Source organism: Lepidochelys kempii, chromosome 2 (assembly GCF_965140265.1).
Source record: "Lepidochelys kempii isolate rLepKem1 chromosome 2, rLepKem1.hap2, whole genome shotgun sequence".
Lineage (NCBI taxonomy): Eukaryota > Metazoa > Chordata > Testudines > Cheloniidae > Lepidochelys > Lepidochelys kempii.
Genome location: NC_133257.1, coordinates 239666780 through 239691779, shown reverse-complemented (window position 1 = coordinate 239691779; position 25000 = coordinate 239666780). Strand labels below are relative to the sequence as shown.

At 43.9% G+C, this 25000-nt stretch overlaps 1 protein-coding gene across 16 annotated transcripts in view; it reads right to left on the bottom strand.

Annotated features, from left to right (window-relative positions):
• Window positions 1-19080: 19080 nt before the first annotated feature.
• Window positions 19081-25000, bottom strand: part of SVIL (supervillin) — a 222638-nt gene continuing 216718 nt past the window's right edge. For 8 of the 16 annotated variants that reach the window (XM_073334375.1, XM_073334376.1, XM_073334378.1 and 5 more), the window contains 3 exons: window positions 22215-22336; window positions 21024-21179; window positions 19082-20872 (listed from right to left, as the gene is read on the bottom strand). In XM_073334375.1, the coding sequence (XP_073190476.1) occupies window positions 20786-20872; window positions 21024-21179; window positions 22215-22336 (365 nt within the window). In that variant the 3' untranslated portion in view covers window positions 19082-20785. Of the gene's footprint in view, window positions 20873-21023; window positions 21180-22214; window positions 22337-25000 lie in introns of all 16 variants that reach the window. The other 8 variants (XM_073334383.1, XM_073334384.1, XM_073334377.1 and 5 more) reach the window with 3 other exon arrangements.

Here is a 25000-nt window from a genome sequence, read left to right as displayed (position 1 = left end):
TAAGTGAGCTTCTCCAATGTGCATAACAGGGAAATTTTCCAAGCACCACCCCCCTCTCTGAGAGCATCCATCAGGCAGCCCTTCCCCTGAGCTCACCCAGGCCTAATTACAGCTAATAATTGTAAACAGAATAAAAGCCACATAACTGTACTAAAACACCAAATGCAAACTCACAAGCTGGCCTGCTCTTTCCCGTAACTGAGATGCCTTTAAAGTGAGAGGGCCTGATCCATGCACTCAGCCTGCCTCGGGTCCCAGTGAGCAAGTGCTGAAATATTCAAAACAGGAACGGTGAGCAAGGGTTAAATGACACTGGGACATTTTCCAGCCAAGTTTAAGAGGAAAATGCCTGATAGGCCAGAGCATCTCCCACAAGGCAGAGCACACTCAGCGTCACACCAGCCTGCATAAAGACAGACATTAGTGTCAATGTTACGTGAGGAACAATGCACATTCTGTTGCTGGTGGGATGCCACAGTCTTCCCCTCTCCCTGCCCCCCAACCTACTGGATAAGTTGAATCAATAGTTCCATTATAGAAGAAATGCCTCCCTAGGTATTTCAGCAAATATATGGTACAAATTGAAGGAGTGCGTCAGATTGTGCTCTGTGACTTCCTTATATGTAAATCCAGCCACATATTATATAATAGACTGGCCTGTGTGTGTTCAACAGTGCCCTCTACTGGATGGATTATTAAGGCGCTCCAGTGCTTAGCCATTTGTAAACATCTTGCTTTCTAGTAGCTGACCTGAAGCCAGATAATAAGTGATAATATTACTACCAGTTACCAGAGAGTCCTTTGGCTGTGATTTTTGGAGCCAAAGACCATGCCTAGCGCAGGGTGAAATATTTGTAAATATTTTGGCAAATGCGAAGACAGAATTTGTCTGTGCTAATGGTCATGGGGAAAGGACTTCGGAGCCTGTGACTGTATTTCATTAAGTGACAAAATGCACTTTGGGAGGAAGAGCAGAACTGCCATCTTCGATTTGTCGGATGTATGAAGGAAGCTGCTGCACTCATCACACAGATGTTACCATTTCAGAGAAGTTGCAGGGGACAACACCTTTGTAACTTCCATAAAAGGCAGATGAACTGATGTGCCCGGTGCCTCACCACTGATAGGAACAGACGGTCCCTATAGGGCTTGGCACCTGGGACTTCCGAATCTAAAGGCAGAAGCCTCTACTGTTTGCCTAAACAACCAGCTCGATTAACGTAAACACAATAAGGCAGAAAAATCTCCTTCATGGTCCAGCCACTAGAGAGAAACAAAGCCCCTTGTTGCACTAGTGTGAGCTACAAGCATAGAAACACCGACTCTCTATAGTCCCTGAACACAGGCAGAGAGAAACCTGGTTTTAAAATCCTATTTGAAGAATGGGTCATCTCCCTATACAGCACAGTGTCAGCAATGGGGATAAGCTCATGTCCGAGAATGGGATTTAACCACAATCCCTTCCAAGCCTGAGTTGTGAATGCTGTGGATGCAGCCTAACTGCCCCAGCGGAACTGTAAGAAAGACAGACCCCTCAAGAAAGCAGCAGCTAGCAGGCTCCAGTGGTGTTGCTGAAGTATTCCCTCAAGCATCTGATTTTTTTTTGTACAATAAATTATTGATGCTGCTGCTCTGTGCTGAATAATACACCACTATGTATCATGCCATAATGACGTAACTGGCACTTCGAGGGTGTACATTTTTGGAATCCCAGTATGGTGCAATAATTAAATTATAAATCTTAAATGTGAAATTTTGGCAAACAAACCCAAAAGGGCTGCCCACGTTCAGATCCCCCTTGGCAATGGCAACCGTGACACGACAATGTTGCCCAGATAAAGTAAGAATCTTTTATGAGATCACATTTTCCTGAATTTCCATGCCACCCCCGTCTCTAGTGAAAGAGGGTGGCTGATTGCTGCTGCAGGGATGGTGTCGTGCAGTCCCAGCTGCTCGACCTCTGTGCCTCACAGAAAACAAGCTGATGCTGTGTGCTTGTGTCTTGATAGCAGGGTGAAATCAGTGTGAAAGCTGCCTGCTTGCTTAGGGCTGCTGGGATTAACATTCCTTACCCTAGTTAGTATCACTCCTTTAACCCAGATTGTATAGATTAGCAATCTGGTGGTTTTACTGTATGTGATACCCTTAACTAGTGCCAATTCACTTTCTATCTTGGCCTGGCCTAGTACAGCTTGGAAGCTTAGCAGCCCACGCTAACTTGCTGTTTCTTTCCTTTTATTGTGTAGTCTTTATAACTGGTCAGCACTTTCCAGTTTACATTGCTAGCTCTACAGCACACCGTATTCACACTAAACTAGGAGCCAGCCCTTCCCCCCCGCACCCCATGGAGAGCCTGAAAATAGTTTTCTGAGCAACTTTATCCTTCTACATGTTAGTGGCGCTTTCGACAAAAAAAATCCCACACTCTGTTCCCCTGGCCTGCCCCCTGAGTTGTTCCATAGCAAAAAGAAAAGAAGTACTTGCAGCACCTTAGAGACTAACCAATAGTCTCTAAGGTGCCGCAAGTACTCCTTTTCTTTTTGCGAATACAGACTAACAGGGCTGTTACTCTGAAACCTGTTCCATAGCATTTACTAGTGCACTGAGATCCAGACTAGCTCTCTTAATTAGCCTGAAGTGCCATCTGCTGGTTGTATGTATCAATGTCACATTTCTCCCCCACCCCACTGCTATTTGCAAACACCCGTGATTCTGATTTCAGCCACGAGACTGTAACGTTCAAGGTTTTAGACCTCAACTTGGAATACCCCAAATGTAATATTTTTCTGGCAGTCCTCAAAATGGTGGGATAAGGAATCATAACATTAAGTAAATAGGCTGTTAAATAACTACGCCATTTTGGGCTGTAGCTTTCAAGAGAATTTATGGGATATAGAATTAAATTGGAAGGAAATAAATTACGTTACTAGAACTTAAATATTTGCACAGCCCAAAGGATTCAGAGATGCTGAAACCTCTGGATATTCACTCAGTCAGTGCAACCATAAGGTGGAAAAAGTGATAGCTGCCCTTTTAGTTACTGTCTCTAAGGGAGAGCTGAAGTAAGGAAGATTTTTGTTTTTGTTTTAAATCTCCTAGGGTTTTGAAGCTGTTTGGTGAAAAAGCACCTTGAAAGGTTTCTCCACTTTCAGCTTTTGCCTAGTCAACGCCGGTGAGCAACAGGTCACATATGGACTGGCAACAGCCAACGTAAACCAAAAAAGACCATCTGTTGCCTTTAAGCTTTGGCTGGGGGGACGGGAGGGGGAAGAGAGAGAGGATTTCCTGACAACAGCAAGTGCAGTAGCAGTGAGAGGCTCCATTGGCTGTTAGCATCAGGAAATCCGGACTCCCAACACCACTGCATTAAAACAAGCTCCCCTGCCCTTAAATAACAGCCATGAACAGACGAGCAACTTCACAGGAGGTAATAAAAGAATCGGGGGAGGGGGTGTGAGGTGCGTGAGAGGTTGAAGAAAAAAGCAGTCACTAAATCCGAGCTTACAGGAGTTCGACTGAAAGCCAGGCAATGACATGCTCAGGCTATGTTTGAGAACTCAAGTGTTTTACTCTTTGGCTGTAGTTTAATACCAGTGTTGTTAATTGCACACATGTACTCATACATACACTTGTATGACAAAAGTCCAGCGACACACAGACACATAGGCCAATACTGTGAAATCTGACTAGTTACATAAGAGTGGCCAGATTTTCAAAGATGCTGAGTACGAGCAGCTCCCAGTGACTTCACTGGGATTTGTGGGTGCTCAGCACTTAACACCAGGCCTCTCTTATTTCAAGTGTCTAACTCTGGATTTAGTGGCCTAAGTTTAGACACTCAGATTTGAAAATTTTGGCCATAACCATCTTATGATACCGTCTGAAGTCTCCATGCTTGGATCCGCTGTAGGCATCGGCCAGTGAAGGGTGACAAGACCCGTTGCAATGTCATTCTTGGAGAAGTTTTTAGCCAGTTTGACATGATCAGACACTCTTGAGCTGGTCTGACTTTCCATCCATACAGATGGTGACAGTGTGGGAGAACTGAGACACAATCACACTCATATACATTATGTATTGCCATTGTTCCCAAAGTGGCTGGAAAGAGCATTGCCCTCAAACGAGCTATGTTGTACAGTATTGTAGCTACTCATCTGTCCTCACAAGATCTCATGACCATGCATCATATGATGAGACATAAGCTATTATTGCATGAAACAGAATGCACTCATATTAAATTCAGACAAGGATAGCACATTCGATTGGCTTCTTAACATAGAATACAAGAGTTTATATATATATATAGTAGTGGCTTCAAGCTTTTTCTAAAACAAAACATTAACAAATTCAGAAAAGAAAAATGAAGACATGGATGACGCTTAGAAATGGATTGAAAACATGCACAGTAGGTAGTTCATGGTGCTGTGTGTTTATGTGTACATGAAAAATAACACTTGCATCAGACTTGCTAGCCTTTCAGTAATATGCCAGAAGGTGGATGAGCAATACAGCTGTAATTAGCTGCAGAGGAGATGGTTAAAGCAAAGTAACGTAGCATTAAAACAAAGGTGGCCAAATGTACGCCAGAGGAGTTGTCACCCAGATGAATTGGACAATTGAATTTAGGTGCCTTATGCCATTCCTAGACAGAATGATCATGAGCAACATAGTAATTGTCACTGAAGGAAACTTTTCACGACACCTGAGGGGCTAGGAGCCAAGGATTTCACTCCACTGGGAATGAGGAAACACAGAAAAGCAGTTCCACCACTTAACATGCAGGTAGATGCTGATGCAACCAATATAATAACTATTGTATTAGCTAATACTCAATGTGTGACCGTAAGACTCCTCAGAGAACCATGGGCAGAGGGCCCACCATACTGTAACTCTCATCAGGCCTGACACACCCACTGGCCCCTGCACACTGTTGTCATAAGATGTACCTAAAGGTGGCTTGTAAGGTATCGATGTAGACTGGTGACGCACTGGTCAGGAATAGCATTGTATGACATAGGTACTGGTTGTGTATAAAGACTTACTAATGCGTCCTGAAAATATGTTCTTAAAATTTCATTTTTGAGGCAATGAATGTGTAACCCCTTGGGGTTTAGAGAGCATGGCCCCTTTAAATCTTTTTCCTATTGGGGAAGGGGAGCAGTGAGAGAAAGGAGGGAAACTTTGGGGTGTGGCTCTGCAGCCCCGGGAGAAAAGGGCTGCAGCCAGGAAGCCCGGGGCAAAGTGAAGGAGAGAGAACCTGCCTGAAGCCTGGGAAGAACAGGGCGGCCGATCGGGGACACCCCAGGACAGGAGCCAGGAGGAGCACTGTGCCGGGGGGGAATTGCCCGAGAAGGACAGGCCGGAGCTGGACCCAGTATCACTGCTGCCCAGAGCTGCATGGGACTGTGAGTACTGGGGCTTGTGACTCTGGGAATAAGGAGGGAGGCTGCTAGTTAGTTAAGTGGGGAGGTTGTTGCTCTGTGTGGCTTTGCAGAGAGCGGCAGAAGAGGGCACTGGAGGGGTTGTTGGGGAAAGTTCACTGGCGCTGAAGACGACCAGGAGCACCCAAGACTCAGCACTGGACTGGAACTTAGCTCAGGACTCCTGAACTCTGTGTGCAGACACATTGCTCAGTGTCTGCCCTTTCAGACTGTGCTACCACTGGGTCTGTGGGGCCTTGGTTTGAATGCAACCCTGTTCTACTGCTCCCCCTACATTTCCCCTTGTTTTTTTTTCTTTTATTTTTTTGTAAATAAATATCTCCCTTTATTATATCCATTGTACTTTTCGTGTGGGGGTGTGTGTTCACTCTGGGGGGTTTGGAACAGGTGCCCCTAGGGTGGAAGGAATTTTTCCTGCTGCATTCCTGCGCCTGCCATCTCTTGGCCAGAGCTGCCTGCAGAGCAGACTCCATCTTGGCCACGAGGATACTAAAGTTACAAATAGATCAAGACGGCCCTAGGCAAAGGACTGTGGAATTACATGGCTAGATTATGAATGAAAGTACATTTACATATAAGGTAAACAAAGCAATCAAACTAACAAGCGGCTGAGGAAACAGCTTAAGAAGCATACCAGGGGACAGAGTCTGCACTCCCAGGAATCCATCACTTAGGGAACAGTCCCCTTCTGGGCCTGCGAACAATGGAGTCTCTTGGCCCAAAGGGCAGGAGCTGCTGATAGCTTGCTATAAGTCAGAAACTGTTTTAGGGAAAGTTCTAGGCTGCTAGAATTAAGTTTTAGGCACTAGAAAGCATGTTATTTTTGTTTTGTTTGTAGCTCTTTTCACTCTCTTTCTTAATAATCTTAGTCTTGTTTTATTTCAAAACCAGCTCACTGCTGTTACACCAAAGTGAAATGGGAGTCCCCAGCTAAACTAAGAGACTGGTGGTGCACGCTCTGCCTCTGCAGAGACAGCAAGCTTAATTATTTCTGAGAGCAGCCAGTGTGGGGGCCTAGACACTGCAGGGAGATGTCTCTGGAGAATTTGGGAACTGGAGTTCCCTGATTGCTACCCGCAAGGCAAGGTTTTGAATGGCATCTCTTCGAAGAGTTTGCTACCAACGCTGGCAGGCTGGAGCGTCAGGGAGCTGACACAGAGGTTAGCAGTAGCCAAACAGTTCACTTGCTGGGGCAGCAGGGTAACACAGTGGCTTATGGTTGTGTGTGTCCTGAGCAGAACATCACACCATGATCTGCGTATTAGACATCTATCTTCAAGCTATCAAGGACATATTGCACGCTGTGGGCATGACCACTGCACTCGTGCTGGTGCCTTTGTATGAATTGTTTCATTATTCTAAGCGATTTCCCTTTGATGCTGGACAAAGTCTCATTTGAACACTTGTTCTAGGTACCGACTGCCCAATATCATCTTGGATTTAACTTGACAACAGCCCAGCTGATTTCAGTTAATTTGGGTCAGCAAAGAATAAATCAGTTTAATTTAAAACACACCACGAAGCAGTGATTGAACACACCTTTGGGACTTCAAAAACGTAAAGCTGGTGCTTGATTAACAGGCCAGGCCCACTACAAATGGTTTTAGGAAAAAAAAAGTGCAATAACTTTGGGGGAAAGATGTGTTTTGTGCTGCACAATAAAGATCCTCTTTCAGCAGAGGAAGAGAAGTCATTAAAAACTGAGTAAAAAGAGGAAGCGCTAACAGAGGATAAAGTGGAACTGGTAGTCAGAGAAAATGTTGAGGAAATGAGATGTGAGCCAAGAGAGCTTAGAATGAACATGCCATTGAAATCTTGAGTTTTCTAATATTTTCTTCATTTTTGTTTTCTGTCCACAAACAAAATCAAAGGCAAAACATGGTGAGTGATATAGAACTGGTTTCCAGCAAGAGATCTGGTACTCCAAATTCAGTTCTGTATTTGGCCTTGTCCAATACTGTGTTTGAACCTGCTTGCAGCAATCCTGTTAAAGTACTGTTGCTAGTATGATTTCCCTGATCAGTTTAAATAGGGAGTCCACTCCCCTTCCAAACAATGTGATAGATTATCAGCGTAATAGACACTCTCTTCCCTGGTTAGTCTAGCATTGCATGGTTTGCAATGTGGTGAGTTTTAGGATCCTGTGGAGTTCAGTATTTTGTTAATCCAAATTCTTATAAAATTGCAAGAGCTCAACGCCCATTGCAGGTTCTCATCCTTGCCCACACGTGTCAGGGAAACCACGGTGCCCTAGACAGTTCAATCATGTCTATTGCATAGCTTCAACCCTGATATAGGCGGGAGTTGTGGCCTTTCAGGGCGAGACTAAAAGTAGACAATGCGTTTACTTGAATGATCCAATGGAAGGCAGCCGTTCCCCTTCTCTTGTTCCCCCCTGGATTTCTGTGTAAGATGCTTCTGTTCTTAGCGCTCTGGAACATGCTATTAATCAATGTGCTATTCAACCACAAGCACCACTAAGGATTGCTCTAACTAAACAGAGGCATTCTGAATTTGTTACTGACCAGCCTAATTGTGGTGGTGTTATTCCTGATGAGGCTTGGCTTTTGTTTCCTTAGGAGTTTCTCTCAAGTCGCTCTCACTGAACACTTTTTACTGCCATTTCTTCTTCGCTGCAGGTGTGACGGGGCAGCAGGTAGGTTGCCAAACATTTGTTGGTCTTGCTCGTGGCTGATAGAATGTTTGCATAGCTCTCTTTTCTAACTTATGATTAGTATATTCAATAAGGAATAAAGAATTTTTAAAACATCAGGCTGTCTATATAGGCTGCTCCCAACAATTAAACTTTAACTCAAGCCAGCTAACTGGCCATTATAAATTGCACAGCCCACCCACTGATTCATTTGCTATCACAAAATGTTATGATGACAAATACAGCAATTCCTTACATGGAACTGTTATGTGTTTTTTATTTAATGCTATTTAGTTTCTGGAACGCAGGAGCTGTAGCCCATGGCTGGAGAACCACTGAAATACAGCATTCCTGCGGAAACTTTCCCCTACAGGAAACTTCTTTTGATCATGTCGTATTTTAAGTCTAAGAGCTCCCCAGTGCTGCTGGCAAGGGGCTCCCTGGTGTGGAACAGTAAAGGTCAGCTGGCCTGACCAGCTCAATACACCTCACACACTGTTCTCTTGATATTGGTTTAAAAGGTGTCTTGCAATGGATCATCTGAAAACTACCACCACACTGGTCATTAATATCACTGGGAAACGTGTGTAACAACGCTGTATGTGGAATTATAGCTAGTCTCCAGTATTATGTTTTGGAGTCTGTAAACAGACAAAGGAGCCAAGACAGGTTTTGTTCCAGACAAAGGCAAACATCTCTTTGGCTCAATTGTAAATCAAGCCAGGTGGGACCAGGGACAAGAAAAAACAGCTATTAATTTGCATTGGAGATTGCAGGAATTTCATTTGCACCATAAAATCGCAGGAGACTGCAAAATTAAACATGGCATTGGCTCCATGGGGGAGAAAGAAAACTGAGCCCCCAGGCAGGTTTCCTGACATTGAAGACAAAGATAAACTTTGGGGATTTCAGCAACTGCTGAAAGACTTTGGGGCTCCATCACCTGAGTGAATAAAGAAGCCAGTACTTTGTATCTATGAACGATAGATCCCTCCTGCTAAATGTGGTGGAGAATTCTGACAACTTGGTGTGAGAAAGAAACTAGGGTAGGCAAAGCTGTATCTTGCTAGAATTAAGTTTTACACACTATAAACATGTTCTTTTTGTTTGTAACCCTTCCTAGGCGGATTAAGGTTTCCTGGGGCCCTGGGCCCCAGCAAGTCGGGGGTGCCCTCCCCACCCATTCTGCCTATGATCCTGCCCCCATTCCACCCCTCCTCCTGTGGCCCCGCCCACAGCCCCGCCCCTGTTCTACCCATTGTCCCACCCTATTCTGCCCCCCCGTGGCCCCACAAACCATTTGCTCCTTTCTGCCCCCTCCCTGTGGTTCCAAAACCGGAGAAGCTCTGTACTTCTGCCACCATCCCGGGGCCGCAGCGGGGAGTGAAAGTGCCCCCAGCCCTGAGGCCATAGCAGGGAGCAAGAATGGCTTCAGTCCCAGGGCTGCAGACAGGGTCTGGACACTAGGGCTTGCCCCACCCTGCCTGGCACTTCTCCCAGGGACTGGCAGGGGCGGCAGGTTTGTAGAAATGTTGGTGGTGCCCAGAACACCCAGAACCCGCCCCCTGCAAACTCCCCCACTCCCACCTGCCTAAGGCTCAGGGACGGAGTTTGGGTGGGGGAGGGGGTCTGGGGTGCAGGGTCTGGGATGGAGTTTGGGTGCAAGCTCTGGGCTGGGGCAGAGGATTGGGGTGCAGGCTCTGGGAGGGTGTTTGGGTGCAGAAGAGGTGAGAGCTCAGGCTCTGGAAGGAAGTTTGTGTGCTGGGTGCAGGCTCTGGGCTGGAGCAGGGGGTGCAGGCTCTGGGCAGGAGTTGGGGTGCTGGGTGCAGGTTCTGGGCTGGGGGAAGTGGTGGGGGTGCAGGAGGGGGTGAGGAGTGCAGGCTCTGGGAGAGAGTCTGGGGGAAACAGTGGGTGTGGGGGAGCGTGGGGGTGCAAGAGGGAGTTTTGGGGGAGGGGCTGTGGGGTGCAGGGTTTAAAACAAAAACAACCCCCCTCTACGGGCTGCAAGGACATGCTGGCAGCCACATGGAATGAGCGCACAGGAAGGCGCTCAGCCCCGCTGCACTGCCGGGTGGCGCCCCCGGGCTGTTTTAAATTGCCCAGGGGCAGCAGGCAGGGCTAGGGGATGTGTGGGGGGAGTGTGGGCAGGCGGGAAACTTTGCTGGAGCCGGGCCCTTCAGCCAGGAATATTCCTGGTGCCTGGACACCACAGGCCCATAGAACTCGCTGCCCATGGGGACTGGGGTTGGGACGCTGAGGCTTCCCCGGCCTGGTGCTTCTGCTGGGGACCGGGGTCATGGCCCTGGGGCTTCCTTTGCCTGCCCTGCGGTTTCTGCCAGGGCTCTGAACTTCCAGTGCGCTGCAGCAGATTTCTGCTGGGGAGCCCATTTTTCCAGGGGCACCCAATTGGCCAGGACCCATGGGCACAGGCGCCCTTGGATAATCCGCCACTGATTTAACCCTTCCGTCTTTCTTCCACACTTGCTTGAAATCACTTAAATCTATGTCAGACTCCACCACTGACTTGTATAACTTTGGGCATGTCACTGTGTGCCTCAGTTTGCCTATCAGTTAAAAATATGTGAACAACAAATACCAATGTTGCTTGCAGGGGGTTGTGATGTGTAATTTGCTCACACTTGTAAAAAGTAGAGCTGGTTAGAAAAATTTCGACAGAACCATATTCCAACAGAAAATATGGTTCTGCTGAACTCAAAATGCTTCTAAATTGGATCATTTTCCTGGAATTTCATTTTGGAAAAAAAATGGAAAAAAGTTGCAACAGTGTTGCAATATCCTGTCTCGCTATTCTTGGAATAAGACTGTTATTTTTTGAAACTACTTTATTTCAAATTCTATTTTTTGTTATGTATTAATATACTTTCCTTTGGAGAATTCTGAAATTTCGATTTTCATTCTGATTCAAAAATGAAGTCAAAAATTTAAATCTTTTAATCCTTCCAAAAATGGAACTTCATCCTCTCCACAGCTCTAATAAAATAGCTTGAGACACTTAAAAGAAAGTTGCTCTTTTCATTGACCAAATTTGTGTTTCTTGAGAGAGAAATGGTAATTTCCTTCTTGCTGAGGACAGATGAACCTGAAATATTAAGGACACTAGCTAGACAAGCAACAGGAAAGTTGGAATGCTCAGCAACTCTGAGAAGTCACTAAAGTAGCAGAAACAGAAACAGTGCCACCCACTGGAAACCCTTTAGCAACCAGAACTGTAGACTTGGTGCCCTGCTCACATAAACATAGGTAAGGACAGAACACATGGATCATGAAAGAAAGGCCCTTTTTTATTCTTTAAGACTTTACAGAAATGAAAGTAGTGCTCTCAGTGGGGAAAAGATGGAGAAACAAAAGGAAAAAGCAAGAGGATTAGCTTGAATTTTACATGAATAAAGAACTAATTATTTGAATGACTCTCCAGAATAAACATGATTCTTTTAGTGAAAAAGGATACAAGTAGATACAATTTTGCCTACTTGGTAAATAAAACAAGACAGATCAATTTATTTGCTTTCTCTAAGTGATGACCAATTTATCAAGCATACAGAAAACAATGGTTTTCCATGGGTTCAAAGGCACTTATATCAAATTGTCACCACTCCAGCTACATTTTAAACAACATCCAATTTATGAAGTTAGGAAGCAAATGCATTTCCTAGTAATATGTCACCATTATCTAGAATAGGCAATAAAATCTAGGATACTATATATTTCCTGGCTGCATAAAAAACAATTAATATCCCCATAAAGTAAACTCAACCTCAAGTGCAATTTAAAAATTAGTTGTTCAATAAGATGATTGCATGTCATAAACTGATCTCATTACAGCCCAAGATATTTGACAGGATCAAATCTTTAAGGAGTAGCTAGTCTGGAGCCCAGAGACTTCAGTTGGAGGGTCTGAACAAAATACCAATTTTGGATAAGAGTAAATTTAAACTCAAAATTAAAGTACTAAGGAAGTGAAGATAATTAACATTTACCAGACAACTGACAGGAAGGCTCTCCTGGTGGCTCTCCTGGTCTTTTTGGAAAACTGTTCCTGCATTTGCTGTTCTCCAGACGTCCTGCATGGCACCTCCTCAGTTCCCCTTCGGTTTTTAAAAAATAACTCAATGCAGCCTTGTGAAAATGCTTCCAAAATTACCAAGATTAGGCCAAAAATTAACTGGCCATCTGTGCCATAATGTTAATGAAAAAACCTTATATTTTTGCTGCTTGTCAACAACAAAAATTGCTGGGTGACTAGAATATTGTGAGTATGTCAAACAAGCATGGTGAACGCATGGAGTGGCTATTCATCCATAGGAACATTTTCCAACCCTCTCCTTCTCTGTTTTGCATGAATCATTATTTGTTACAAGGTGTTTCTCTTCATTTGTTAGTGAAGTACACTTCTGCTGCCAGCCCCCTGTATTAATTAAGCCCTATAAAAGCGCTGCATGGGCAAACCATTCATGAAGAGGAGGTTACTCATCCTGTACAGTAAGTGTGGTTCTTCAAGATGTGTGTCCCTATGAGTGCTTCACTTCTGTGCAACCCATATGCCTTTGATCAGAGATTTTCATTAGCAGTGCCCATTTGGCTTGCATATGCATCCTGCACAGCCTCCTACTCTGCATCGAGGCTATATAGGTCTGAGTGGGTGAACAATCATTAGTTCTTTTTCTACTGCAAAGGCCTACATTGGAAACTCTGAAGTAAAAGGGAAGGAGGGTGGGAGTGGAGCCCCCAGAGGAGGACACATCACAAAGAACCAGAGTTAGGTCACCTGCACAGGGTGAGTAACCTCCTGTTTTTTGACTGGTGTCCCTGGGGGTGTACTCCGCTACAGGTTATGCCTGAAAGCCATATCCCTAAAGGGAGGAGAGAGGCAATTTCTCACTGAGGTTTGAATAGTCTTGGCTAGATCTGACAACATGAAACTGTCCATGGGAAGGTAGGACCTGGCTGCCAATGAATACAAGGATGCTGCTCTGAGTTGTATTTGCTGTACAGGGGTCAGCATGGATTTTTTTTACATTGAGTTGAAGACCCATTTCCAGGAACAGCTAAAAGAACCTCTGCGTGGTTGCCAGCCCTGCTTTGTAAGACTGACCTTGGAACAGCCAATCGTTGAGGTACAGAAATAACTACAATGGACTCTCGACAAAAGTAAATGGCCACCATCACAAGAACCCTTAAAAACACTCTTGGAGCTGAGGAGAGGCCAAAGGGGAGCACCCAGTATTGAAAATGAACCTGGCCTATAACAAAAGGTAGATATTTTCTGTGAGGTGGATGTATCGTTCTATGGAAATAAGCACCTTGTAGGTCGAGGACCAAAAACCAATCCTGTGAATTTAGTGAAGGATTTATAGCTGCCAGAGTCACCATACTGAACTTCTGAGGGTTTACAAATTTGTTTAGTAACCTTAAATCTAATATCGGTCTCCATCCTCAGTTTGCCTGTGGTACAAGAAATTACATCAAGTAGAAACCCTTTCCCTTGTGTCGAGCAGGAAGAGGATCTATCACTCTTAACAACAAACACCGAAGTCCTACTCTTATCCCCACCCCTTTTCTCAAGGCCTGATTAAAAAACAAAACAATCAACTGACCTTGAAAACGCACCTGAGAATCAATACATTCAAACGCTCTGTGACCAAGGGTGGGAACTGAATTACAGAGTCAAGTAAAGCAGGGGCTATCTGTTCCAGTGCCTGAGATGATCCTGGTGGCGTTGGTAACACAGCAAGAGGCAGCTTCTACAGAGAGGCTTTCAATAAAAGGTCAAAATTAGAGTGGATTGAAAAAATATAATGGGCTTTTCACAAAGAACTCCCAAAATTTTCAGTCATGTTTGTTCTGCAAATTTCAGATAGGAACCAACTTTTAGTTTATTGGACAGTTTTCATTCTTTTAAAATGACACATTTATGGGTCCCCCTCCGACTTTTCTTTCCTCACTTTCCCTTTATTTCCATGTTACCACTTAAAGAAGGGTCAGAGGGAAGAGGGAAGTGAAAAAAATGGGGGAAAAAAACCTGAAACCCACCCCCCTTTTTGTTTTTAGGATTCATTAAAAACAAACATTTTTGCTTCTGAAAGGGGGGGGGGAGGGTGTTTCTGTTTCATTTTGTAATAAAATTTCCACCAGCTCTAGTCAGACTCCAGCTTTTGAATTGCTCCTGGAACCAAATTGGAAGCCAGCACAGACAATGGCACACAAAAATTATGCAACACAGAGAGAAACTCTGCTAAGCAGACAGGTGAAATTTCAGTGGTTTTCAGCTGGGACCACTATAGTCCACTCTAGAGGCGAAAAGAGGGATGGAGAAATGGAGTATGTATGTACTTCTACAAATACTTCTGTGTGTGTTTAAGAGGCTCCCAGCTATAGTGCTGGGGAACTGATTTGCACAGCACTTCGCTGGTCTCAGTTTAGGGGCATGCTGAGGCAGCAGCCAGAGTGTGGCCTATGCTTAGCAAATGCTGGGTGACAGATCAACCTGTTAGTAGCCCCCGGGGCACCTCTCACTTGTGCTGGGGGTTGTTCTGCCGCCTTGTGGCTGACTGTAATCAGGAGCCACAGAAGTGGTGTAAAGCCACCTTTGCCCCCACTTCCTGAGAGATATCCCAGAATCTGGCCTATTATCCTGGAGACGCAGCCCGGGGGGCGGGGAAAATATTGCCATGGAGCACTTTGCATGCCTAGACCATATGTTTACAGCACAGAGAACTCCGATTCTCCAAAGCAGCCTGGGGCGGGGGGTGACTGGAGACAGAGCAGGGCTGTAGGCAGCCTGGAACACAAGAATCTACATCGCTTATGCAGCACAGCAGCCCTCTTCCCTGACTCCATTCAAATACATTGAATGGTAGCAGGAACGCTCTCCAGAGATCAAAAAATAATCTGCTTCAGCACCAAGTCCACAGCTCTGCAGGCTGCTTGGGGCTGACCCTCATGTGCTTTTACCATTATATAGAAATATGGCAGCTAAATTGCGCTGTTAGGAAGATCAGACAAATTGAAGAGGCCATGGCCCAGTATGCTTTCCTCTAGCCCAAAGGGCACTTTGTGGGAGACGGTCTCGGTCTCTCCACGACAGGGCTGCCAAAAGCATGTCATGCAGGATACATAAAACTTGTCAGGTCTCCCTCCTAAATGTCACCAAAACTGATCAGCCCACCCGCCACCGTCCCTGACTCTGACTGAGACCTGCCCAGCAGACAGTGGAACAATTGGTGTGATTTGATGGGTCAAGGGACTACATTGGAAGCTGCAGGCATTTCTTGCCAGACGGGTGAGAGCCATGGCTCGGGGGAATCCGCGTTCATTGCTGCCACTTTAGAACAATGGGTTTTCAGGAAAGGAGCAGTGGCATTGGCTACTGTCCTAGAGCAGGGCTGGCCCTCCGAGTCAGTTCAGCATGTTAAAATCAATGGGCAGACTGCTGAATTTCTACCAGCATCTTCCCTGGATTGGTGCTAGTGAATGCTGAATAGAACATTTGTTATCTGATACTCTCCATTCTTGGACTAACCTTGCTGTCATTTGGGCTGTGCCTCTCTCTCCAGCTACTCTCAGGGTGAAGGAGCGATGAGAACCTGGAAAGGATAGTAGCGTATGGTCCTATGGTAGTAATACTGGGGAAGTGGACAGGCTTACACCCTCAAACACAAATGTGGAGAAAAAGAAAGGAGGCCTAGGCCCCCCGTTTCAGCCTTGGCTGCAGGGCCAGACCCCTTCACCCTAGTCAGACACCATCCTGCAAGGACGATGCAGTTTGATGTTGTGAGTGTAACATTGCACCATGGCAAAATTTAACCAAGCTTAGCTGGGGCCCTTGCACACATTTAGGGGCTCTTCCCCCCGTCCCCCCTCCTCTCTTGGGCTTAGGCTCTGAATGTCTGTTTTGACCCTCTGGTGGTCTAAAAGAGGGGAGGCTGGAGGACATGAGCTCTATAGATCTGCAAGGGGAGGGCAGGAGGTACTGGATGAGAGTCTCTAATCCTTGCACTATTCAAATCAAACCAGAACATTTCTGACTCATGGAGTTATTCCAGGGTTCTGGGATCACCATCATCTGCTCGGACACTGGATAACATTAACTACAGATTTCTCGGGGCATTTATAGCACCATTATTCACAGTCAGTTCACTGGTCTGTGTGCTAGTCTTACACCGCAGATTAGATACAGATAAATAGACTATGAGAAACAATGCAGAAGTGGCAGCCACGGTCAACAAGGGCAAGAGTCAAATTGGAAGGAAATGAATAGAAACATGGTGGTAGGCAGGAAGATCTGTGCGAAATACTACCTTCCCGTACCGCACTATACCAAAAAAATCCAACCCCCTAACAATGCCCAGCTTTTGGCCTGGACAAGCTGCAAAGTCAAAACAATTTCCTCCCACAGGAGGAGACATCTTGGGCATATCTGATCAATCCAGTCCCCCGCTCCTCTCCGGAGATGTGCAAAGGTACCTGTAGCTAGCACCGTACCAAGAAGCGCGGTAGGGCTTTACTCAGTTTTAACACTGACCTCTTAGAATAGAAAAATCTGCTAAAAAGGTCAAGTATTAGCTTCCTTAGTGGCACTGGTTGTGCATGTGTCTGACTGAAACGGATATCCTTGTGTACTTGAGCAGGTGGCAGGAAGTCTCCATGCTGCCTTCCCAGCCATTTCTCAGGGTGTTCGATGATACCTACACCAACCCATACGCCTGTACACAAGGGAAACTGGTGTGCTTTCCAGCTATGTACCAGGGTTGACATACTAGTTTTTCCACTGCTCATCTGCACCCATATGCAAGTGACAACAGAACATTTTAGGTAGAGCATGCAAGTCGTGGAGATTCTGTCCGGTTATTTTCACCCTCTCCCCAGTTCAGGTACTGGCTGAGCTGCATAGCTGGCAGTGTAGAGTGAAGGCAAGAGTTCACAGTGCGGCCTTGGTAGCCAGCTCCAGACAACTATGAGGCAGTTGGTAGAGAGATGCAGGCGTTCCCAGTGGAATTGCTCTCTGCCTGCTGAAGTGCCCTTTTGGAGTCTCCCACTGCCCCAACATCCAGCTCATGACACCTGGAATTGAGAGAGAAGTAATCCATTAGTTCTTTTATAAGATAGAAGGCACACTCCATGTAGACTGAAATGAGTGGTTCACTTAACTTACTGACCAAGGCCACTAACATAGTGTTATGGTTTCTTGTTCATGGAGTCCTGCCCACCCTGTTTTACATTACCAGTCTCCACATCATCCAGCCATCTTCAATTGATGAAGCAGAGAGATTAGTGCATTCTTTTGGAGGAGTTTGGATGAAGCTTTTGCTTTCAGTAAGGGCCTGTCCACAATTCTGGATACCAAGTATTGAAACCAATTGGAGAAAAACAGTAATCAAAGGTAAGATTACTTGATTCTTTTCCTTCCTATACTTCATTAGCCTCCTCTTGTAGCTGAAACATACCAGCTGTGGGTTATTCAAACATGAAGTTATATTTCTTGTTTTGGTGTGCTCATTTCCAGCCCATTTCACACCTAACAAATCCTCACGTAAACATTCCTGCACATGCGGGGGAGGGGGGCAGGGAAGGAGGGACAGAAAGGGAAGCAACATTGCTACAGATGTCTAGATTGCGTGTGCACTTGAGAGGGAAAAAAAAGCCTTTGAGATCAAATTCCTAATTATGACACACTTAAGTCTGCAAGATGGAAGTTATCACAATTTGTGAGATGTCCAGAATGCTGTTTTCATCTAGAAGCTTAATAGCCAGCCAGGATGATACACTGAAGCTACAATTGTATTTTCCACAGAGCCGAAGTGCCAGGCATTAGATTTTGCCTTATTGAGGGCACTCTAAAGATTTAGCTGTGTTCTCAGGAGACTGCTCTAAGAACAGCTGGTGCTTGCACTTCCATTTCATTGAGAGCTGCAATCACAAGAATTCAAATGTTTTAAAGGCTCCCCCTCCTTCATGAAAAGACAGGCCATTTCTAACTACATCACAGTTGGCAGATTTTCTGTGAAAAACCCATGTGCAATGATTTTGCTTTATAAGGGCACATGACACATGCTCAGTTCTCAGTAATGTCAGCCTTAAGTGTTCAAATCATCTGAGTTCTCCTCCGCCCCCCACCAAAGTACGAGTTTTGATCAAAAATGAAATAATTATTTTATAATATATATATAAAATATATAATATAATAATATATAATAATAATTTTTAGGTTCTTTTTATTTGCCTCCTCGTTTTTCAGCCTTTCGAGCTCATATTTTCAAACTTTTTTCTGCAACCATAAGAACAAGAAATTTACCTTTTTTAAAACGAAAAGCTCAGAGTCTCATACTATCACAAAACTCCAGGAACTGGGACTAAGAGACACTCCAAATAGCACCAGAAATGTCAAAAATCATGAGCTGACAACACTGCATTCTATATTATCCACCTCTGGATCTCTGTGCCTGCTTCTCTAATTGTTTTTTAAGACTGTAGAGTTAGGGGCGGCTATTGTCTGTGTTGTGATCAGCACCCAGAACACCGCTGGTATTTTTAAAACAAACCAACCAATCCAAAAAATCCAGTGATGGTCTCCCACAGTGGGGCAAAACAAAGTCAAACTATGCAGATTAGCTTTTTGTTGTAGAGACAAAATGGAAACAGTAAAAAAAAAGAAAAAAGAAAAAAAAAGAAAGCAAGTGACTGCATGAATAAATAGAACGAATCCTTAATTCTAGCTTGACCCTATCACTGCAAAGGCTGAAAGAAAAAGTGTTTACAGGGATTGGAAATATTGGCAGTATTTCCCCTATTATTTCTAACTCTTCACAGACACCAGTAACAAAAGAAAATATACCATTTAAAAAAAATCCTTTTGCTGAAATAACTGCACATCTGTTGAATGCAACTTAACATGGTACTCATGCCAGAGATGGGAAAAAAATATTTTAGACTTTAAAAAAAAAAGGTGTGCATTAATTTAAAACTTTTCACTGATCTGCCAGAGTACTTACAAAGCCTATTCTTTTGAAAGCACGTGGGTAATCAGATTTTGTATGGAGGTTTGACAAAACATACATCCCACTACACTCAAGATCCACTTTATTTCCCTGTGGTCACAGTCAGGTCAAGAGCAGCAAATTAACAAAAATACAAAGTCACTTGGCACTGATAGGTAACAAAAGGTGTTTTCCCTTTATAAGTAGAAAGGAGATTTCCAGTGGCTACAGTCTACAAGGCAAGCTTTCTGGGGTCACAGGATGTAGTATTTGAAAGGTACAATGATATTGCAAAGGTAACAGTAGCAATCCTTACAGAAATTCAAAGTCAGAGATAGCAACTACCTGAAAATAAAGATTCAAGCAATGACAGAATCTGAAACCTGATTAAACAGTTGCTTGGCCAAACTAATGCAAATGGCCATGTTTTCAGTTCTATCACTTTCTTTGAGAATGAAAATACAGTTAACATTCAATACCATGTTAATTTTGTTTCAAGAGCTTTACTCACCATGATTCATATTCTTGATAGGTTTTCAATTGGCCAAACATTTTACATCAAGTATAAAAAAGGGGCAATTGACAATAATTCAATAGTTATATAATTGTTTCAAGAGGTAGCACTAGTTAAGACTGTTGTACAGTCTAATTTTATCTTTGTATAATCATCTTAAATTTCTCTGTATTATCTGCCACTCTTAAATCATAACACTGTACAAATCATCTAAATGCCTCAGGTTACAAACATTTCAAATGTAAATACAATATTATGGAACATTTTTATATGCTAGCAAAAGGTATGTGTGTAAATAATTACTAGCCAGAGCATTATTAGGAGTTTATTCTGAAGCTTTTACTTTAAGCTCTTATATCATGAAAGATGTTTAATCTTTACAACGTTTATTAGAAACGGAGATGTTTTTATTTCTACCATTATAAAAGTAATATAGGAGACCGTTCTAAACCATCTTCAAAATGCAGACCAATCTTGTTTGTATATAAACTGTACACAAAAACAAGGCACTATACATTTTTGGATATTGAAATATAAAGGTTGATTTGCATAGTTTCTAAAGAAACCCATGCCATAAATACAAATGCTTTGTTTAGTTTAGCACCTGAAGCAGCATTGAAAATAATTCATTACCTATTGCAAAGAGAAACTTTTCAGAATGCATAAGATATATATATAGGTGGTACAGCTAATTCAGTATAAGCAACTGCCATCCAACTACCTTTCTGTAGAGATTTTTTTTTTTACATGAAAGTCTTGAAAGTGAATACATATTGCATTGTTAAATACATACTTGTTCTATGTGTTTATATAAATATAAATTCTTTGTAATCCACAAACTAACAAAATAACACTTTACAAAGAGAACATCTTCAAAAAAACCACATGGCAAGGACTATGTATAGCCAAAGGGTTGTTGCAGTAGTAGCTTGAGAAACTACTGTTTGAGTGCACAGGAGAGCAAAGGCTAAACACATTACCCTTGGAATTGAACCAAAGTTTCCAAAGAGTTCTCTTGCACATTTACAATATTACACAACTCAAGATCAGGCAGTATCTAAAAATTTAAGATCTCTAATTTCTTTTTTGAACACTAATCCAGAGCAATTCATTTTGCTAATTCCAAGGTGTTGAAAGGGACGCTACAGATCCCTCTGGTACTATCACTAAGCGATAACATTACTTAGAAAAGTCCTTTTGCCTTTTTCACGTTAACTTGCTTCCAAGAGGGCAGTGCATTGTACTCGTCTCTCGTCATCTCTAAGGCGGCCTGAATTTAAGACAAAAAGACACATCACTATAGGAAAGTAATTTACTAAACTCAAAGTGCTCACCAATTGAGTAGTGAAACTGTCACAAGAGTGTGTGGGAATGATTCAATACATGCATGTACACAAAAAATGTACCCTCCACCCTCTTACCTCAAAGTCTTCATCTGAAAGATAAATTTCAAGTTTCAGTGGATCAACTCCCTCAGGTAGAGGCCTAGCTAAAAGATCTGCTAGTGGATACACAGTTTTGCACAACTTGGCTAACACATCCTCTACAAGGATTATCTGATTAGAAACTTCAGCATCCTGGAGGAGAGAGAGGAATAAAAGGAGAGTTTAGAAACATGCTACTGAAATCAGCAATTGCTGATTTTAAATACAGCCTACTACAGAGCTGGTACCAATTCTGCCCTAGCTGGGGATGGTTAGCTGGCCCCTGTATTTTAGAAGCAGACTATGCACATTTGGTGTTAGCCCAGTTCTTTGGCTGGAACAATCTGCTACTATAAAATATTTGTATTTAAGAACACGAGGGCACTCCTCTTCCTTAAGAAACCCCATTTCACCCATTTTTTTACTCCTGCCACCACATTTTGACGAAGGAGGAAGACTTGCAGAAGACTCCTGGAGATAGCCAGTGTCCCTTCTTGGCCATAGTTTACACTTAAAAACATCCTGCATCTGAGCTTCTTAAAGTAGTCACATGGGCTGGAATTAACTTCGTTTTCCTGAAGGGGAAACTGATGCAGAGGCCCAAAGAAATCCCTGTAGAATGGCACTTTGACATGCTAGTATGGAGATTCTGATTTGAATTACATAAACAAAAACATACTGCTGTCTGTTTTGTTCAGTTACACTGAGACTCTTCCAGGTGGGCCATCGCCACCAAAGACAATGCGATATTTTGTATGAAAACAGACAATATTCCAGTCCATGGCTTCAAAGAAAACAGGAGGCTGCCTTGTTGGGAGACAGAGCTTAATCAAGGTTTTGTGCAGCTCAGAGGTGGCACCCCTATTTTATCTTACTAGTTTTTAGGTAGGATTCAATGTTGAGAATCAAGTTAAGAATCTTTTAATTCCACTTCAGTCTTCAAAGAATGAAACATTTACTAGAATGTATGAAAATCTGTAACTCATTGAAAATATCTATCGTGCACTTATCAAAATTCAGCCATGTAACGATACTTATTTCTTCCAGATTCCTGAAGTCCATTATTTAGGTTAATCCTCTGGAGTTTGGGACTTCCCAGCAGAAAACGTGCAGGCCGGTACTAACAATATCAAACAGAAAAATACAAGCGCAGCAACAGGAAACAATTGCAGTAGAAGGTTTGTTTACCATTTCTGTGATCTCAGCTATGTCTTCTCTGTGTTCCCAGCTAGGGAACATATTGGTGAACGTCAGGGGTTCAAGACCAGCATGAATTAGGTAGGATTTGGGAGGCTTCTTTACGTTTTTTCCTATAACATCCAAAATACAAAACCAGAGGTGTTATAAAACACGAATTATCTTGCAGACTCTGTCACTCTACATTACCAGGTAAAATTTTAGCAAGGCCCTTCATCTAGACCAGAGGTTCTCAAACTGTGGTCCGCGGACCACCAGTGGTCCGCAAGCTCCATTCAGGTGGTCTGCGGATAGTTCCCTCTAAGGTACACGCCTGGGTGGCCGCACACAAGAAAACAAATGGCCACCCACCTAATTAATGGAGCCGCGCAGGCAGGGCTCCCCAAGGCCACCATCTCACCTTACATGTGTGTCTTCTCCAGGGTCCAGGCACCTAATTAGCTTGGAATTTGGGACGTGCAGGGCTGCAGCAGCCAGAGAAAGAGGTGACTTTCCCCAGCACCAGGGCTGCGGCTGCCGGGGAGAGACCTTCCCTCCTCCCAGTCTCAACTCAGGGGCTGCCGCGGCGGGGGAGAGATGGTACATCCATTGCATTAGAAAGGTAATACTACTGATATTAAAATATGAATTGCGTATTTTTATTTGTAGAACAAAAACCAATTATTATTTTTTTTCATATAGCACTTTTATCCAAAGCACTCTACAATAGATAGCTAACGGTACAAAACAACATTTGGAAAGATCAATAAGTGTTCTGCCAAGACCCTCAACAATTTTCAAGTGGTCCGCAAAAAAAAAAAAAAAAAAGTTTGAGAACCACTGATCTAGACCAGCATTTCTCAAATGCGGCCACCATGGGGCTTTTCTTGTAGCCACAACCTCCTGGGCTGTGATGGGGGCGGGAGTGGGGGAAGAAACACAAAGCAGCAGCCCCTCCTCCAAGGCTGCCGGTAGTGCTTGGGCCATGCCCCCCTCTGGAGACACAAAAGCTGGAGGAGCAGGCAGCCAGTGAGTTCTGCACTTTCTCGGGGGCGGTGGGGTCAGGCTTCAGCCCTGGGGTGGCGGGCTCTAGCCACAAGGCTTCGGGTTCCATTCCCTGGCTGCACAGTGACGGACTCTGGCCCCAAGCTCACCACCCCCCATCGCCCCAGCCCCCACTGCCTCTGTACCCACCTTCCCATTCAGGGGATAATTTAACCCAGGCTTGCTGGGGCTGAGTTACTCTGTTGTGACTAATAATTTGGACATGTATATGTGCATTTTTCTCCCCCTACAATTAAGTAAGTATTTTCGGACAAATTGTCAGAGTGGCCACACGCAAGAGTTGGTGGCCACACTCTGAGACCAACAAAAATGTGTTGTGAGAACCCTGATCTAGACTTTATTAAACAAACTTTCTTTTGCGCATCAGAGCAACTTTAAAAAGGTGTATTTTTCAATATTCTAAAAGTGTGCCTATCATGTCATCTCCGGGCATATGTACAAATCCAAATACGTAGCTTACTACTGAAAAAGAACAAAACAAAATGGACTCCTCTCCTAACGTGCACAATATAAGCCTTCCCTACCCTATGCCCAATCCACCAACCTGCAAAAAAGCCTGAATGGAAAGATGAATTTGCATAATTTTACCAAAAGAAGGGAATTCCAGAACAGAGTGTCCTGCATTGGAAAATGTCAGCAGCATGCAAAATTCAAGTATGGAGACCCTGGTGAGAACATCTCAGCTGCCCACAATGTCACTGCAGTACGTGGGGAATGCAAGGTGGTAATGGTGGTTAGAAGCTAAAACATACAGGCCTTTAGAAAGCAATACAAACACCTGGAACGGTACCTAGAAGTGAACAGGAAATCACTGCAGTCTATGCAGCACTCATAATATGTTCCCTATGGCCAGCTGGACCACTGCAATTTGCTGTAGTTGGAACTTACCAAGGATCTTCAAAGGATGCCCTGCACACCATACAGAACACTGTAATAATCCTACCTGGAGGTCAGAAAGATATGCCCATAGATAATGTCTGCAGTTATTACACCAAGCGCAGAGGAAAAAAGGAACTCTTGGCCAGCTTAGTGCATAGCAATGGGGGACCCACAAGTGCTCCTAGATAGTGAATACTCCTGAAGAAGGGTGGACAAACATCCTTAAAATGGAGACAGGCATAATTTCTCAAAACAGCCTCATCCAGCTCACAATACTCCAAGTCTCTATCTCAGGTAGGCAACTCATGGGTTAGATGAAATGATGACAGAGCAGCTTGTCATTGGCTTAAACCACCTTGCCGTCTCCTCTAGCAGCCTCCCATAGACACTGAGCATGAGGAATGACAACAGAACCTTGCAAGAGGACACACTTGAGCTATTACCAAGCATTCTAGGATCTCATAGGACAAAGCACCAATCCAGGATCAAGAATGATCCTGTCTATTGCACTCACTGTCTGGACTTAAAAATGTGTGTGGTTCATGGTAATAAAAGCAGCAGGAGGATCTAGAAGAGTCAGCATGGATACCTAAACTTCATCTGTTACTAGAAAGTCAGTCGTGGAAACTAATGCCAGCTTCACACTATACCTATACGTAAACCAGCCAGACAGGGATCAATGAAATCTGAGGAGTCCAGACACTGCCAGAGTTGTCTCAACCGCTGTGACCCAAGAACCACATAATGTCAACTGACAAGGGGGAGCAGAGGGGTTGCAGAAATCTCATAAGACTGGTGCGTACATGCTAGTCTACCAAAGAATGCCACGAGAGGTCTCAAATGAAAGCCAGTGT